Source organism: Schistocerca nitens, chromosome 1, assembly GCF_023898315.1.
Source record: "Schistocerca nitens isolate TAMUIC-IGC-003100 chromosome 1, iqSchNite1.1, whole genome shotgun sequence".
Taxonomy (NCBI): Eukaryota; Metazoa; Arthropoda; class Insecta; order Orthoptera; family Acrididae; genus Schistocerca; species Schistocerca nitens.
In genome coordinates, this window is record NC_064614.1 from 614908271 (window position 1) to 614927705 (window position 19435).

General features: G+C 40.1%; 1 protein-coding gene across 10 annotated transcripts in view; it reads left to right on the forward strand.

Moving 5' to 3' along the window:
* The window catches only part of LOC126257076 (serrate RNA effector molecule homolog), a 221354-nt gene that overhangs the window by 112268 nt on the left and 89651 nt on the right, over positions 1 to 19435 (forward strand). For 9 of the 10 annotated variants that reach the window (XM_049955538.1, XM_049955536.1, XM_049955533.1 and 6 more), the window contains 3 exons: positions 12896 to 12962; positions 17593 to 17912; positions 18775 to 18938. In XM_049955538.1, coding sequence (XP_049811495.1) covers positions 12896 to 12962; positions 17593 to 17912; positions 18775 to 18938 — 551 coding nt within the window. Of the gene's footprint in view, positions 1 to 11894; positions 12215 to 12895; positions 12963 to 17592; positions 17913 to 18774; positions 18939 to 19435 lie in introns of those variants that run through there. The other variant, XM_049955541.1, reaches the window with a different exon arrangement.

Genomic DNA, 19435 nt, shown 5'->3' on the forward strand with positions numbered 1-19435 from the left:
GTGCTAGCCTCAGTGCAAGTGTCAATTTTTGCACCTGTGACCTCTGTCATGAGTGAATTATGAATACTTTTGATTCTACCAATATATTTTAGTCTGGCAGCTGTCTTCCCCACAGTTACGTTTATGAGATCATCCAGTGTAACTCATTTCGGAAAGTAACCCTCTTAGTCACATGACAGTTCGAACAGATTTCAGTGACCAACCAGTGATTTTTCCAGTCAAATAATCTTGGGCCCCTTCATTCTAGCAGTGTGATCCACATCTGTAAATCTGGATCAGCTGCAAACAGCCTCAAGGAGTTAAATTTGTGTCTGCCAGGTTACTTATATATAATCGTGAAGTATAATAATTAGAATAATTTACTGAGTTCTGTTTAGGGATAGTGTTCGATCCATTTGCGTATCCTTCCACCACCACCACCACCACCACCAATACAGAGTTACTTCTGTTGTTCAGAAAAGGTGAAAAGTTCTTATTATTCAGCAAAGCGTAGTGGTAATCTTGCCATGGTGGCAGCACCCTTATGTTGCCCTAAAAGCAGAGAGGGGCAGGTAATACTGGTGTTTGCTTTGGTAGTTTTATGAGAGGTCTGGTGTCATACAGCGCCTCTGTCACCACGTTTACGCGGCACAATTTGCCAAAGATGAAAATCTAATTTCAAAATCCAAATGCGATGTTGCCATGTGTTTAGGTGTTAGGCTTATATCTCTTTTGCTAATCCGATCAAATACCGGTTTTCAAGTGTTTACTTGTCTAACACAAATACACTCCTGGAAATTGAAATAAGAACACCGTGAATTCATTGTCCCAGGAAGGGGAAACTTTATTGACACATTCCTGGGGTCAGATACATCACATGATCACACTGACAGAACCACAGGCACATAGACACAGGCAACAGAGCATGCACAATGTCGGCACTAGTACAGTGTATATCCACCTTTCGCAGCAATGCAGGCTGCTATTCTCCCATGGAGACGATCGTAGAGATGCTGGATGTAGTCCTGTGGAACGGCTTGCCATGCCATTTCCATCTGGCGCCTCAGTTGGACCAGCGTTCGTGCTGGACGTGCAGACCGCGTGAGACGACGCTTCATCCAGTCCCAAACATGCTCAATGGGGGACAGATCCGGAGATCTTGCTGGCCAGGGTAGTTGACTTACACCTTCTAGAGCACGTTGGGTGGCACGGGATACATGCGGACGTGCATTGTCCTGTTGGAACAGCAAGTTGCCTTGCCGGTCTAGGAATGGTAGAACGATGGGTTCGATGACGGTTTGGATGTACCGTGCACTATCCAGTGTCCCCTCGACGATCACCAGTGGTGTACGGCCAGTGTAGGAGATCGCTCCCCACACCATGATGCCGGGTGTTGGCCCTGTGTGCCTCGGTCGTATGCAGTCCTGATTGTGGCACTCACCTGCACGGCGCCAAACACACATACGACCATCATTGGCACCAAGGCAGAAGCGACTCTCATCGCTGAAGACGACACGTCTCCATTCGTCCCTCCATTCACGCCTGTCGCGACACCACTGGAGGCGGGCTGCACGATGTTGGGGCGTGAGCGGAAGACGGCCTAACGGTGTGCGGGACCGTAGCCCAGCTTCATGGAGACGGTTGCGAATGGTCCTCGCCGATACCCCAGGAGCAACAGTGTCCCTAATTTGCTGGGAAGTGGCGGTGCGGTCCCCTACGGCACTGCGTAGGATCCTACGGTCTTGGCGTGCATCCGTGCGTCGCTGCGGTCCGGTCCCAGGTCGACGGGCACGTGCACCTTCCGCCGACCACTGGCGACAACATCGATGTACTGTGGAGACCTCACGCCCCACGTGTTGAGCAATTCGGCGGTACGTCCACCCGGCCTCCCACATGCCCACTATACGCCCTCGCTCAAAGTCCGTCAACTGCACATACGGTTCACGTCCACGCTGTCGCGGCATGCTACCAGTGTTAAAGACTGCGATGGAGCTCCGTATGCCACGGCAAACTGGCTGACACTGACGGCGGCGGTGCACAAATGCTGCGCAGCTAGCGCCATTCGACGGCCAACACCGCGGTTCCTGGTGTGTCCGCTGTGCCGTGCGTGTGATCATTGCTTGTACAGCCCTCTCGCAGTGTCCGGAGCAAGTATGGTGGGTCTGACACACCGGTGTCAATGTGTTCTTTTTTCCATTTCCAGGAGTGTAGATTATGCAAATGTGTTGTTAAAATTTAGTCATCTCTGTTAAATGAGATTGTCAGCACCTTTGTAGGTTTATATATATTCTTCAAGAAGAGATGTCTAAAAATTTTATCCATATGACATTTTTTTTTACTTCTGCCAGATCACATGCACTATGGAGAATAATTGTGAAGGTATCATGGTTTGACATTATTGTAATCAAACATTTGGTCACTTGTAATGGTTAGACATGTACCAAAGCGTGAAGACATTTCGAGTAACCAACAAACAGAATTCGCTTGATACTGTAGACTCGGGAGTCAACACAGAGTTGTCCTGAATAATGGTGTAGCTTAAGAGATGTAAAGACATATACCTGACCTGCAAGAGGTTGTGAGTTGGAGACACAGCAGGTGTGATGAAATTCTTAAATCTTTATCAAAATGACTCTATTCTTTATTTATTTATTTATTTATTTACATTGTTTAGATCCATAGAGGATCACATAAAGCAAATTAAGACCTGTGGCTGTTATTTTTCCTGCTCTTCGAGAATTGTTATTTTCGTGCTCTTCCAGAATTGTTTCATCTCGCTATGCTTAGCTTGACGTTCACCGGACCCCTCTTTCTTCTAGATACCTTGGGTTTGTCTTCTGATGAAATTTCCCAGCTGTAGACCTTATGTTTGAAGACATTTTGATCTTTGATGTCTGTCAGTGAGATTTAGGCCTTTTTAGGTCAGTTTGGAACTGTTTTATCCAGACTGTTGCCGTTTTCAGTTTCTGTAAGTACATCAAAATTTTCTTTGTTAGTTGGTTGTCATCTAGACTTATAATGTGTCCATAGAATTTCAGTCGTTGTTTGTAGAAATCGGTTTCGATGTTGAATATTTTTCTGTGACTGTGTGTGAGTGTAGACAGTATCCTTTGTCTGTGAATTTTGGGACAAGGATTTTTGGGATGATTTTTCTTTCAGCCTTTTTGATATTTTCTAGGTCTCCTTTGTAATTAAGGTTTAGAGTCTCGCTGGTGTAGAGCGTTTCACGTTTGATAACAGTCGTGTAGTGTCGAACTTTTGTGTTGATGATTATGCATTTTTTATTGTAGATGCTGGCACCTTTCCCATACGCTTTCTGCATTTTGAGTTTCCGTGTTTTCTGTGCTAGACTTTCTGTATCTGTAGGCTCAATAATTTCTCCTAAGTACTTGAAGTGGTTAACCTTTTTTACTGTGCTGTATTTTGTGGTTAGATGTGTTTTGTAGGCATCAATTCGGCTTTAGAAAAATAAATTTGCAGTCCAACTTTCTCGGCATCTTCTTTGAGGACTTCAATCAGATGGATTGCTGTTTGTTAATCACCAGAAAGGATCGCAAGGTCATCAGCAAAGGCTAGGCATTTGACATCAATGTTATCCTTTTCTTTTCCTAGCCTGATGGGTCTCCAGATCTTTGGATTTTTCAGTTCTTGTTCCCATTCTTTGATGACTTTGTCTAAAAAGATGTTGAAAAGTAGTGGGGAGAGGCCATCGCCCTGCTGGATGCCAGTCTTGATGGGAAAAGGTTGTGAGATTTCTCCATTGAATTTGATTTTGGAAGTTGTGTCTTTTAGGGTTTGTTGGATGAGGCATTGTGCTTTTGGATCCAGATTGTTTTCTTCGAGTATATTAAACAGAAATTGTCAGCCAATGGAGTTGTAAGGTTTCTTGAAGTAGACAAATGTGCAGATGGTTGGGAGATTTCATGTAGCTCGAATTTTCCGTATAGGCTTCAGGTTGAAAATTCGTTCAGTGTGTGATCTGTGTGGTCTGAACTCCGCTTGATATTCACTTATTATGGGTTCGAATTGTAAGAGGCAAGGTAAGAAACAGAAAGGAGAGAGAGTCCTCTGTAGTTATTCATGTCAGATTTGTCTCCTTTTTTGTGAAGTGGGTGGATGATTGCAAGTTTCCAATTGTCTGGGAGGGTTCCACTTCGCCAAATGTCCTGAATGATCTGTATAATTTCCTGTAATGATCAGGTTACAAGATTTTTCAGTAATTCTGTGGTGATTCCATCTTCTCCTGATGTCTTTCCGTTCTTCAGTTTTGTGATGTGATGTCGGATTTCTTCTTGTGTCAGCAGATCGGTGTCGGGTTTCGTGTGACGTGGGGATTTGTATGAGAATTGTTTGGACGGTTCAGGGCAATTAAGCGGGTCAGAAAAGTAGTGTGCCAGTTCTTTGCAGTTTTCTTGGTAGACGAGTGCGAGTTTCCCATCTTTTTTCGTGAAGGTCAAATTTTGTGGTGAGTAAAATTTAATTCTGTTAGTGAAAGCGCTACAGAAATGTCTGCTGTTGTAATTTTTGAAGCTGCCCTCAATTGATTTGAGCAGTTTGGTGATGTAGTTGCGTTTGGTTTTTGTGATGGTTCTGTTTGCCTCTTTACGAAAATCGAGGAAGTGTTTCAGGGTTTCTGGCCATTTGTTGCTGTTGTATTTTTGAAAGGCAACTCGGTAATTGATGATGACTTTCTTAAATGGGATTAATTCTTTGGCTTTTCTGATTATTTTGCTACAGAAGTCAGTCCAGTTGTTGGTTGGTTCTTTTTCCCGTTCTTCTGGGATAATTGTTTCTTGAATTCTAGATGTGTCAAACTTTTGGATATGTGATTTTTTTTTATGTTGTACTCTCGGAGAGAATTTTACTTTAACTCAGGTGAAGTAGTGGTCCAAGCTGATGTTTGCACGTCTTTGGACTCGTCATAGATGATTCTGTAGTGGGCCTAGGAGATGGCAATGTGGTCGACCTGATATTCACCAAGATGTTGGATGGGGGATCGCAATGTTTTCTGTTTTTGTGGCGGTTTTCTGAAGTAGGTGGGCATAACTTTGAGGTTGCATTGTTGGAATAAGTCAATCAGATGTGTGCCATTAGTGTTAGTGTTTTGGTGTGCAGAATTTTTGCCGATAATTTTTCGATAAACTTTTTCTTTCCCGAGATGAGTGTTGAAGTCTCCCATTAGGATTTTCATGTTGTGTTGTTGAATTTGGCCATAGTTTTTTCAAGCTTGTTCCAAAATTTTTCAACAGTTTTGGGATTTTTCTTGTTTTTGATATTTGTGGGCGCATACGCATTGATGAGCGTATATATTTTATTGGCATCTGAATGCACATGCTCATGAGTCGATTGTTGTTGGGTGTGATTTCTTTAACAGCATTGTGTACAAGAAAGGGCTCTTGAAGGTGCGGTAGTTCCCGTAGTCCACAGTTTCATTGTCAGTCAGTTGTGTTTCTTGAAGAGCAAGTATGAGAATTTTTTGTCGGTCAATTTCTTGAGTGAAATTATGTAATTTTTCTGTCCAGATCAGTGTATGTTTAGTGTTCCAGTGAAAGCTTTCTGCTTGTACTACTACTACTACTACTACTACTACTACTACTACTACGTGATCAGGCCCAGTGGACCGCACGCATCTACAAGTTTCCTCCTCCACTGTATTCTGTCCATTGCTGCTATCCGCCAAAAGCCAGCAGCCCTGTGAGCTGTGAGGGTAACACCGCAGGTTGGACGGGAGGCCAGCACCCTCTCTCCGTAAAAAATTAAACATGCTTTCAAGACTACAAGTAAGCCTCGGAACATTACTGACAAAAATACACGACGTCTGCTTGTAGGGAAGTTTACCTGATTTTATCTGCTGTGCTTGGCTGACTCTCTTGACTTTGAAAGTCCAGTTGCTGTCTGTCAACGGGTGGATTGTGTACCATCTGGGTAAAGTTGAATTTGCTTGCACAATTCATGATGATTGCTTGTGTTTTACTGTCCTGTCCTGGTCAATACCAGGACCGGATAGGACCAAAGATTGTTGAGGCCTTTGGAACAGCCAAGCTCACTGAGCTAATAGACGCTGACCAGTCATTCTTTAATTAATTGCATTTATTTTATTCCTAAACCTTTGCTGCATCATTTACTCATCTTATTAACTTCTTTATTTCCTTTATTTGCGCACCACCATACAGTGTTTGGAAAATTGGAACCCACCCTTCCCCTTCTGAGTTATCGAATGTCTTGCATCCAGTAAATGATGGCGGGTGAGAGCATTTGCCAGTAAAAGAAAATATGTACAATAATTTCCAAATTAGCCTGCTGTGAAGGCTAATATGGTTGTTGCTGGTTAGTTTTGTTAATTTGGAAAATATTTCAGCATTTGTATATCTTGTTGCATGAAAGATAGATACAATACCATTCTTCACGAATAAAGAAGACTACTTCACGGTCCATTTTTGAGTGATATTCCATTGTTTTGGTGTTCGTTGTATGTGAGAAGTGAACACTTAATTATCAACCCATGTCACTGCCTGCATGCACAATAATTAAACACTGACTAGCATTTTCGTTCAATAATATTTCTTGCACAGTGTTAAGTTTTGCCAAAATTCATTTACACTGTAACATGTGCAAATCAGTTGTGAATGTATGTGAATCAATGTTTCATATAGGTAAATCGAGGCCGCTTTGAATCGGATGGTTCATATTGCCTTTTTGCAACTGTGTGTTGTCACACATTTATTGTAGCATCTTTGAAAACTTCATCCCATGGGCAGAACAGTCTTTTTTAAGAGATTTGTTGCTAGACTTTAAGTTCATTTGTGTGCGAGAAAAGCTGTGTAGTTTTCACAAAGTTGGCATTTCTTTATATTGTGTGTAGAAATTGCTGCTTGATAATACATTTATCCATATCGTTTGTGCAAGCATCTGATTTCTCCTCCTTCGGTGTAGAAACTTCGGCATCATGTTCTTCTTTCTGTAATTTGCAACATTTTGGCTGCTTGTTCAATTGCTGTCTCTACAGGCATGATAAATCCCCTCTCTGTCTTGTTGTCAGAAAATTTGATTGCTTAAACCAGAAGCCATTGGACCAGCCAGCGAAGTCATTTTCTGCACTCACATTCCATGCTTGCACTGCAATGTAACAACGGGTGCCACTTTAATCAGAGTGTGGCTGTACCTAGTCGCATGAGCACATTAGTTCTACTACTGCTGCATTGCCAGTTTGCGTTGTTGGGTATTACTGAACACTGATGTTTTTCTTGGCATTGTGTTGGTATATATTGTGCACTTGGGCGGGTGCAAAGCAAAAAAATAGAAAAGAAAAGAAAAATTGAGAAGCAGCAAGGATTGCAAAAGAAAAACAATTAATTGTTCAGGAAATGCTAATTCCCTCTAAAGTGCCATGGCAGTGGGAAAATGGAAGGATTTGAGGTATGAATTGTTGTAACATCCACTCTGATGACCAAACTAATATCTCATCTTCCACTGATGCCTGGACAAAATATTTAACGTAATGAAGAGATCATGACAGGTGTAAATGATAATTTTGAAGACATTCTAGAACCACACTTTGTGGGCAGAATCTACTTCAAGGAAATACACTGAACAAAGTGCATTAAATTAAAAATTGACTGTGTATTTCTAAATGTATTTTTGACCTCATAAACATGGTTACGTACTACCAGGCCTAGAAATTTTCTTGTTACTTACATACATAGATACATCATACAGTGATGTAGGGAAAGACAGATTGCCACTTATAGTAAAGAGGACACGTTAGGTTGTTGTCAGGCACAATTAAAAGAGCTTTCGGCCACAGCTTTCATTAATAAAATACATCATATAAAACCTAGCTTACTCTTTTAGTGCCCTCTCTACAGAGTTGTCAGCCATTGTTATTTACTACATGATAATGCTCTGTTCTTTCTTCATCTGATTATGTGTACTTTTATATATCTGACTGTTCATCTCTGATAACTGCTGGTAAACAACAGCTGAAATTTGTGTTTCACTGCCGTAAATTTAACAGCATTGATTTTCAAACTCTCTTATTTGTTGCCTATTGTACACAGCTGTTGAGAACCTATATGTTACTTAATTGCATGCAAGTAATCTGTTGTTCCTGAATGAAAAAATCGTAATTTATAATTAAGTTTGGTAATGTGCGGGTAAAGTAATGTACATTAGTGTTAGTAAGAAGTGAAACACTCAGAAGCAGTAGCCTACAACACACCACAATAAGGAGACATGTAGAACAGCTGAACCATAATAAGTGATTTAAATAGCAGAGAGGTGGTACGCATGTACGCCCAACAGCGCCCTCTTTTGGGTGACCGGACAGGTCAGTCTGTGTACAGCCATCATACGAAGTACCACAGGTAACCAAGTGCCACTATGCCTCGCCAACATCACAGGGTGGAATATCAGAATGTGAATTCGTTCGGGAGAGCCTGAATGGCTGGTCTTCAGGAGGTGGGTCTGTCGTTTCGTTCGGCTCACACAGGGCACACTGCTTCAAAGGTGAGGTGTATGTGGGACCAGTGGAGAAAAGAGATCTGTAAACATTTCTGGCATGGCTAAGTTTGTGAACTGTAAAGTATACTGTACAAGGCAAAATGGTGCTATACAGGGCATGTGTGGTGCATCATGAGCCGTAGAGACAGGGGTGAATGATGGCTGTGGATATGTTTACAAGCAAATAGATGTGAATATGTTATGAACCAAGGGGCTACCAACAGTGTCTCCTTTAATTACTATTCGGTGAATGTTGCTGCGCACAGCCCTCTGCAGTAGGTGCATGGTTCATGCACCCATGTTGACTGCTCTTCATCAGTGACAAAGGCTGGAATTGGCATGCCAGTACCGCATCCCAACTGGATGTTCAATGAATGGTGACAGGTGGGCTTTACAGATGAATCCTGTTATGCACTCCATCAGACAGATGGCCATTTGCTTGTATGGCGTGAAATGTCTGAAATCAAAGGTTCAGACCAGAGAAGGGAGAATTGTGGTCTGTGAAATGTTTTCATGGCACTCCCTGGGTGATTTCATCATTCTGGAAGGCACAATGGATCAACACAAGTATACATATATCTTCGGTGACCATGTCCAGCCCTACAAGCGGTTTCTTTCTCCTTGGCACAATAGGTTTCTTTCTCCTTGGCACAATAGCACCTACCAACAGAACAATGCATTGTGTCACACAGCTTGCAGTATGTGTGAGTATGATTCATGGAGCACCAGATTGAGTTTACTGTACTCCCCTAACCAGCAAACTCCAAGGATTTCAACTCAGTTGAGAATCTGTGGGACCATCTTGTTCTGGCTCAACATGGCTCTACATCCCTGTTGATAACTTATCGAATCTCATTAACTTACTTCCTGCATGTCCCGCAGTGGTCTGTGCTGAAAAAACTGGTTATTCAGGCTTTTGACAGGTGATCACATTAAAGGGACTGGGCAGTGTGGTTTGTTGTGGACCAAAAAACGTTACAGTGTATAAACTGCACCTTTCCTTGTAGTCCACTTAGGAAGAGGTATGTATTTAGCATTATACAGTGCAAAATCTTATTTTGACTGTCTCCATAATTGTAGGTATGCATTACAAACAGATGATCATCTTGTTCTGGACTCTTCTTCTCAGCATTAACTCGAAAGTGGTATTGTAAATATTGCTTACAGATCTTTTGCAGCAAATATTGATATTTGTCTTTTACTTGCACCATCATTGGAATATCTGGCAATGAAAAGATTTTTCATTTTTTTTCTCCCTCTTTCTTTCCACACAATAAAAATTGTTTGTTTTACGTGTTATTGTATTCGTACCTAACAATGTTCCTGCTTCAGCTGGATGCATAGTATAATACTACCTGGAAATTATCAAACATCCTTTTAGTCATTGGTTTGCGAAGAAATAATAATCTTGTGTTACAATAGCCATTCCAGCTCTCAGATTTTGTTTGTATATGGATTAGCAATATTACAAATAATCACAAAATTCTTCTTTCAATGCAGCCTACATCTGTCTACATCCATATGTTTGGTTCATTATGGAGAATATTATAACTATTCTCCATGACAAAAAATAATTATGGTACACCATGAAGGAATTATTTGAGTGGGATGGAAATCATTAGATGTAATGTGTATGTACAGACAAACCAATGACTACAGTTTAAGAAAAAAATGGGTAATTTATCAAAAGAGATAACTTCACAAACTGAGCAAGTCAATAATGTGTTGGTCCACCTGTGAGTCTAATGCAAGCAGTTATTCAACTCCTCTGTACACAGTTTAATTATTTATGCTTTAGTCTTCATATGCTAGCTGCCTTTTTGTAGTGACAATTTATATCAATAGTGCACTGCTTTCTAGTGTTGTGTGCTGAATATGACAACTGCAGTCACCAGTATTTACTCTGTTAAAGATTAGCCCCATATTTATAATTCTATAACATAGTAGACCCTCATATTGTATGAAGTCAGTAATCTTTTATGTTTATGAATATTATGTTTGTAAGCACTGGTCAAAATAAGAAGTGGTATTTTCAGGTTGATTGGCTGTGTGTTTTGATGGAGTTACACTGATAGTAAAAAGTATTTAGGACAAGGAGTGGCAGATGTTACACACATTTAAAAATATCTGAATAAGTTATGAACTATGGGCCGGACCATACTTCTTCATGAACTGGTGTCTTTGTGAACTTTTTGAAGTGTTAACTACAGTTTCTTGATATGTATTCTTTTTGCTTTTATAGGAGCATACAATAGAAAGCTATGTCCAATTTTCACAGGACTAGTAAACAATGCAATTTTTGTTACTGACTTCAGTTGTTACTGGGTTGATCTTTGTCTATCAGACTCAACATTTACTCTGGTTTCACCCATTGCCCAAGGAAGTTACTAATTGAGTCATCTAACTTTGTTGTCAGATGAATTAAAAATCCAGAAATCCTCATCATTGTCAATAAATTACAAGATTAACAAATTTTATGTGATCAAGATGTCAGACATTAATATAAAATAGAGAGAAAGCTCTGCTAGTGCATTCCATGAGGCTTTGGTGTAAAAATTCACTTACATTAGATTGGAGGTGGAAATGCAGATGTACTTGTTACTGTTCCCGAATCTATCTTCCAGAAAGAATAGCATTTTATAGTAATTCATTAAAGGAAGCAGTGACAACGTTATAGTGTCAGTGTAATGAATAATACTGGACAGTATTTGTCCGTAACAGAAATTGAGAAGTGTGAAGTTTTAGTTGTACTCAAAGGAGTTTGTTACTTTAGAAGAGATTTTCATCTTACATCTTCCATTGTAATGCCTGGTCTCTTTAAGCATGTGGCTGATGATAATGCTTGTTTTGTACCTGGCTTGTCTACTATTTTTGCCTTACAGATGTCTTTAGATATATTTTCTTTCATTCAGTTGTGTAGATACAGAAATCTGTTTGTACTTAACTGCAAATATGGGAGGACCAATAATTATGACCTCAGACCTTTGTTCGTAACTTACACTGCATTTGACTTCATGTTACAAGCACTTCACACCAATTTCAGTGGCTGTTCAATACCATAAATTATATTTATCTATTTATTTAGAGCACTCATTGTGTTTTGTTAGAAGTTTAAAAGTTTTATTCGGCAAATTCTGCTGTATATATTTTAGAGGGCCACCATGTAGTGAAACAGTTCTTCATTGTTCCTGTAGGCTATTAGTTTCAGGCATAAATGGCAGAAGGCAGAGGAGCAAAATATGAAATTTTTCAACAAAATTCTCTTATATTCTAAAATCAATTTTTTCCTACAGCCACCTTTCTTACATTAAGAGGACTCTACATCTCATCGAAGATGCAAAACAATTATTTGCTTTGTGTTAAATGTGTTTATGTGTTATGCTCCATTAAATGAAAGATGGAAAATGAATATGATGATACAGAAAAAAATGGAAAATATACAATGGAAGTTTAACTGCTTCAGTTGTGATTAACTCATACTAAACTGAAAGTGAGAACTAATGGAATATGGAAGAAGATGTGAAGCCAAAGGATTTGTCTGATGTTTATTTTCAAATAAGTATTTGGTGCACCCAGATAATCATCTTTAGTTAGGTACCACTGAGCACAATGCAGTGGTCGTTTTGATACAATACCCAGACATAATTATGTCAATGGGTTTCGCGTAGGAGATAGGTATTTTCGCGTTTGTTCTGTATAGCTACGTCATGGTCTACAAAAAAATTCCAGCAAGCAGGTGAGACTTCATCAGTCAGATAATTTTTACAGTACCCCCATTAACATAATGTGTAAACAAAAGAGAAAGAAAAAAATCAGTACAGAATTAAAATCAAAGGTAAATTCAACACATGCCTGCATTTCCTGCTATAAAATCATTCGTGACATTTATTTACGACTAATAATATGAGGGTGAGCAGATAAAAATATTATTATTATTATTATTATTATTATTATTATTGTTGTTGTTGTTGTGTTTTTGAAAGTTTATGGAGGGAGACTGTCACAGTCTCATGAAATTGTTTAGATATGGAGATGCATTGTGTGTGTTGAAAGAGCCTTTTATCAGAATATGAGTTAATTTCATTTTTTTAATGTAGAGGCTTAATTACAGATTAAAGTAACTTGTGGCTGTACGGGATTGTATATGAAGAAATAATAAGTACGTTTCGTGTATGTAGGCTATGTGGTGCTATCAAAATTGCATAGTAGTGTGAAGCTGGGGTAGAGCTACAAGTGCAGAATTAGTTTTGATGTGTAACAATAATTGAATGACATTAACAAATTGTGTACTTTGAGGTTAGTGCATCACACTAATTAAATGTTGTTACAGATAATAGCTATAGGTAATTAATAAAATGAAGAGAACTTTGTTATCCTATTAAACTGTGTTTTACATGATGTTTTATCATTTCAACAGGTTTAAAATTAAATATCACCCTGAAGATTCAGTGAAAAGAAAAGAAGAACAGATGAATGCTCTTAAGGTATGTTACAAGTTTTCTCAATTGTGAGCACTTTTCTTTTTGTTATTGTGTAGACTGTTACAGTAGATTCACTTTCACACTATAAGCTTTGCTTCTGCCTGCAAGAAGAGTCACCTAACATTACCGCTGGATATATTTCGTAAACCACATCAAATACTGACGAATCGATTCCACAGACCGAACGTAAGGAGAGGGGCTAGTGTAATTGGTTAATACAAACCATACAAAAATGCACGGAAGTATGTTTTTTAACACAAACCTATGTTTTTTTAAATGGAACCCCGTTAGTTTTGTTAGCACATCTGAACATATAAACAAATACATAATCAGTGCCATTTGTTGCATTGTAAAATGTTAATTACATCCGGAGATATTGTAACCTAAAGTTGACGCTTGAGTACCACTCCTCCTCTGTTCGATCGTGTGTATCGGAGAGCACCGAATTACGTAGGGATCCAAAGGGAACGGTGATGGACCTTAGGTACAGAACAGACTGGAACAGCACATTACGTCCACATGCTAACACCTTTTTATTGGTCTTTTTCACTGACGCACATGTACATTACCATGAGGGGTGAGGTACGTGTACACAAGTGGTTTCCGTTTTCAATTACGGAGTGGAATAGAGTGTGTCCCGACATGTCAGGCCAATAGATGTTCAATGTGGTGGCCATCATTTGCTGCACACAATTGCAATCTCTTGCGTAATGAATGTCGTACACGCCGCAGTACATCTGGTGTAATGTCGCCGCAGGCTGCCACAATACGTTGTTTCATATCCTCTGGGGTTGTAGGCACATCACGGTACACATTCTCCTTTAACGTACCCCACAGAAAGAAGTCCAGAGGTATAAGATCAGGAGAACGGACTGGCCAATTTATGTGTCCTCCACGTCCTATGAAACGCCCATCGAACATCCTGTCAAGGGTCAGCCTAGTGTTAATTGCGGAATGTGCAGATGCACCATCATGCTGATACCACATACGTCGACGCGTTTCCAGTGGGACATTTTAGAGCAACGTTGGCAGATCATTCTGTAGAAACGCGATGTATGTTGCAGCTGTTTGGGCCCCTGCAATGAAGTGAGGACCAATGAGGTGGTTGCCAGTGATTCCGCACCATACATTTACTGTCCACGGTCGCTGTCGCTCTACCTGTCTGAGCCAGTGAGGATTGTCCACGGACCAGTAATGCATGTTCCGTAGATTCACTGCCCCGTGGTTTGTGAAACCTGCTTCATCGGTAAACCGGTATAACTGCAACGCATTCTCTGTTAATGCCCATTGACAGAATTGCGCTCGATGATTAAAGTCATCACCATGTAACTGCTGATGTAGCGACACATGAAACTGGTGAAAGCGGTGACGATGCAGTATGCGCATGACACTACTTTGACTCAGTCCACCAGCTCTCGCAATGTCCCGTGTACTCGTGTGGGTTCATGGCAACAGCAGCTAACACGCCAACTGCACCCGCTTCTCCTGTGACGGGCCTGTTACGGACCCGTTTGCGTGCTACGACCATACCTGTTGCATACAGTTGGCGGTAGATGTTTTGCAATGTGCGGCACATTGGATGCTCTCTGTCCGGGTACCGTTCTGCATGCACCCTGCAGGCTTCAGCTGCATTTTGTCGACACTCGCCATAGATGAGTATCATCTCCCCCTTTTCAGAGTTCGAATACACCATGGTCACAGTTCCTACAACACTACACTATCACAGACGTCTGGTAACACGGTGTACTACAGTTGGTCTGCGTGCAGAGACGATTGCAGAATAACAATAGCAGCATGCGCTACATGCGGACACTGCGACAGCTAGACCAAACCACAACAGTGCACTACAGCCACACTCGTAAACACGGTCGTCATCGTAAACATGTCCCTGCAGATGCTGCTCGCCGACCGTGGCCCGTGTTTGTTGCAACACGCAACTGAACGTCGGAGGTTTCAAGTGTCAACTTTAGGTTACAATATCTCCGGATGTGACATGACAGAAATGGGGGAAAGAAATACAGTAGAAGAATAATGGGTAGCTCTGAGGGATGAAGTAGTGAAGGGAGCAGAGGATCAAGTAGGTAAAAAGACGAGGGCTAATAGAAAACCTTGGGTAACAGAAGAAATATTGAATTTAATTGATGAAAGGAGAAAATATAAAAAAAGGGCAGTAAATGAAGCAGGCAAAAAGGAATACAAACGTCTCAAAAATGAGATCGACAGGAAGTGCAAAATGGCTAAGCAGGGATGGCTAGAGGACAAATGTAAGGATGTAGAGGCTTGCCTCACTAGGGGTAAGATAGATACTACCTACAGGAAAATTAAAGAGACCTTTGGAGAGAAGAGAACCACTTGTATGAATATCAAGAGCTCAGATGGCAACCCAGTTCTAAGCAAAGAAGGGAATGCAGAAAGGTGGAAGGAGTATATAGAGGGTTTATACAAGAGCGATGTACTTGAGGACAATATTATGGAAATGGAAGAGGATGTAGATGAAGATGAAATGGGAGATAAGATACTGCGTGAAGAGTTTGACAGAGCACTGAAAGACCTGAGTCGAAACAAGGCCCCGGGAGTAGACAACATTCCATTAGAACTACTGATGGCCTTGGGAGAGCCAGTCATGACAAAACTCTACCATCTGGTGAGCAAGATGTATGAGACAGGCGAAATACCCACAGACTTCAAGAAGAATATAATAATTCCAATCCCAAAGAAAGCAGGTGTTGACAGATGTGAAAATTACCGAACTATCAGTTTAATAAGTCACAGCTGCAAAATACTAACGCGAATTCTTTACAGACAAATGGAAAAACTGGTAGAAGCGGACCTCGGGGAAGATCAGTTTGGATTCCGTAGAAATGTTGGAACACGTGAGGCAATACTAACCTTACGACTTATCTTAGAAGAAAGATTAAGAAAAGGCAAACCTACGTTTCTAGCATTTGTAGACTTAGAGAAAGCTTTTGACAACGTTAACTGGAATACTCTCTTCCAAATTCTGAAGGTGGCAGGGGTAAAATACTGGGAGCGAAAGGCTATTTACAATTTGTACAGAAACCAGATGGCAGTTATAAGAGTCGAGGGACATGAAAGGGAAGCAGTGGTTGGGAAAAGAGTGAGACAGGGTTGTAGCCTCTCCCTGATGTTATTCAATCTGTATATTGAGCAAGCAGTAAAGGAAACAAAAGAAAAATTCGGAGTAGGTATTAAAATTCATGGAGAAGAAGTAAAAACTTTGAGGTTTGCCGATGACATTGTAATTCTGTCAGAGACAGCAAAGGACTTGGAAGAGCAGTTGAACGGAATGGACAGTGTCTTGAAAGGAGGATATAAGATGAACATCAACAAAAGCAAAATGAGGATAATGGAATGTAGTCAAATTAAATCGGGTGATGCTGAGAGGATTAGATTAGGAAATGAGACACTTAAAGTAGTAAAGGAGTTTTGCTATTTAGGGAGTAAAATAACTGATGATGGTCGAAGTAGAGAGGATATAAAATGTAGACTGGCAATGGCAAGGAAATCGTTTCTGAAGAAGAGAAACTTGTTAACATCGAGTATAGATTTAAGTGTCAGGAAGTCGTTTCTGAAAGTATTTGTATGGAGTGTAGCCATGTATGGAAGTGAAACATGGACGATAACCAGTTTGGACAAGAAGAGAATAGAAGCTTTCGAAATGTGGTGCTACAGAAGAATGCTGAAGATAAAGTGGGTAGATCACGTAACTAATGAGGAGGTATTGAATAGGATTGGGAAGAAGAGAAGTTTGTGGCACAACTTGACTAGAAGAAGGGATCGGTTGGTAGGACATGTTTTGAGGCATCAAGGGATCACAAATTTAGCATTGGAGGGCAGCGTGGAGGGTAAAAATCGTAGAGGGAGACCAAGAGATCAATACACTAAGCAGATTCAGAAGGATGTAGGTTGCAGTAGGTACTGGGAGATGAAGAAGCTTGCACAGGATAGAGTAGCATGGAGAGCTGCATCAAACCAGTCTCAGGACTGAAGACCACAACAACATCATCTCCGGATGTAATTAACATTTTACAATGCAACAAACGGCACTGATTACGTATTTGTTTATATTTTCAGATGTGCTAACAAAACTAACGTGGTTCCATTAAAAAAAACGTAGGTTTGTGTTAAAAAACATACTTCCGTGCATTTTTGTATGGTTTGTATTAAACAATTACACTAGCCCCTCTCCTCACGTTCGGTCTGTGGAATCGGTTCGTCAGTATTTGATGTGGTTTACGAAATATATCCAGCGTAACGTTAGGTGACTCACCCTGCATATACTTATTTTACAGTGCACCATTGTAAGGAGTGTTAAACTGGTCATTGGTATCAGTTATCATCTGAATTTTGTTTGCTATCAACATCATCATCTTGCTATTGTATGCATCTCTTATGTTTCTAGTTACTGCAATGAATTTTTCTTCCTTATAATTGTCTTGTTTGTGTATTATATTGCCGTATCACGAAGGGCACTTCAAAAAGAGGAAGAAACATGAAGTCTTGGACTACTTTTCTATCCATTGTGGAGGATGTTACTTTTGTGTTGTGTTTAAACAGGTCATGGCCGATAGTATGTGTTTTGTACAAAAGAATTACCTTTGTGTGTTTCCAGAATCGTGTAAATGTGTTTTTGGAATTCCTCGACAATGGTCGCCTGGACAAAGTTTCAGTGGATGCTGATCAATCGGAACAATTAATTCGTCTTTTGGATGCAGTTGTCATACGTCTAGAAGGAGGTACAGACTTTGATCTTCAGGTATTAGATGAGCCAAAAACATCAACCTCTGCACAAAGTACTTCATCCAACCAACAAGGAAAATCCAGTAGCTCAGCTCCACAGAATGTGGATAAACCACCTGATCCAGAAGCTCCCACAGACTCTGTCAAACAGGAAGAAGAGGAGGAATCCAAACCTTTCATTCTTGGTGAAGAGTAAGTTTCAGTATTTTTTTCTAGTTATTTCTAACTGTGTGTGTGTGTGTGTGTGTGTGTGTGTGTGAGAGAGAGAGAGAGAGAGAGAGAGAGAGAGAGAGAGAGAGACTGGATTTGGGGGGGGGGGGGGGGTTGTAATGGATCTGGGAGATGTTATTTTTTTTACTGTATTTGTCGATACCAATTTGTAAATGTTTTTTTATACTTGTCAGAATTTATTGTAATTTGCCTTATTGTATGTTAATTTACTTATGTTTTTGAGAGTGAAAGCATATTGATTACTATTAGTAAATATATCGAAGAATAGCAAAGAGACTGATTACAAGTTGAAGCTTGTGTGTTGTGTAAAATATCTTTAACGCTGGAGTCGTCTTTGACTATAGTCAGTCGGCAGCTAACTCTTGGTGTGTGTTGACGGAAGAACAATGTGAAGGTCGCCGTCATAAATAATTTTGAATTATGTTACTATTTTTTTTGTATTAACCATAAGAAAAGAAACATCATTTGAAAAAATGGTATTTGAAACACCAAAATGAGGCAAACACGTTGAACCACGTCTTTTCTGCAGCCGACAAAGATGCATTGTGGAATCATACTTAGACAACTGAAGCCAAGACTAATATCGCCTTGCAAACGTCTAACGGAAAAGGTACTGTCACGAAATATGGCAAATTTAAGTAAATAAAAAATAGTGACCATATTTTCAACTTGTGTCTTAGCCGGGATAATTGTTTCCCTACAGAAATGAGGATTTAATAGTGTTAAGTAGATGCTCATTGTCATTGTGCATGATTTATATTCATTTTTATTTTATTTTAAGGTAAAACTGTTCAGAAAGATTTAATTATCCTGTACATTTCAGGGAAGAAAAGAAGAAAGAACGCGAGAAACCTGTCGAACAAGAGGTAAAGAAAGATCCTTCACAGCCTCTGAAATTGACAATCAGTTCTGAGCAAGTTGAGCTGCAGAAGAAAGCTAAAGAATTTTTAAAACAAAGATCCTTTGAAGAGGAAAGCAATTCATTAGGTTGGTTTTATTTACACAGTCTCTCTCTCTCTCTCTCTCTCTCTCTCTCTCTCTCTCTCTCTCTTTTTCTGTGGTTTCCTGTTTTAGTGCCACATGCCTCATGTTGGAATTAAACAAAAAACACCTTTCAACATTAAGATACAAGCCAGAGCAAGACATACTCAAAACTTAATATTGTTGCTCAAACTCATATGGACAGGAAAGCTTTGATCAAAAAGTTTTTAATGGGCGTGGTTTAGACACACAAAAGAATATGTGGATGCTCAAATGATTGAGATGAAAGACACTGATGTGTAAAAATGACAGAAAGAGCAAGTGTATATGGGTGTTTCTGAATGTGTGAATGCATGCATATTATGAAATAGTTTTTGATTAAAGTACTTATGTCCATCTGGCTAAAACAACAGTATACAGTTTGCATATACCTTTCTGCAGCATGTATCTTCAACCTGAAACGTGTTCCTGTCTGATCGTAAGGCATGTGACACTCCTCTGCC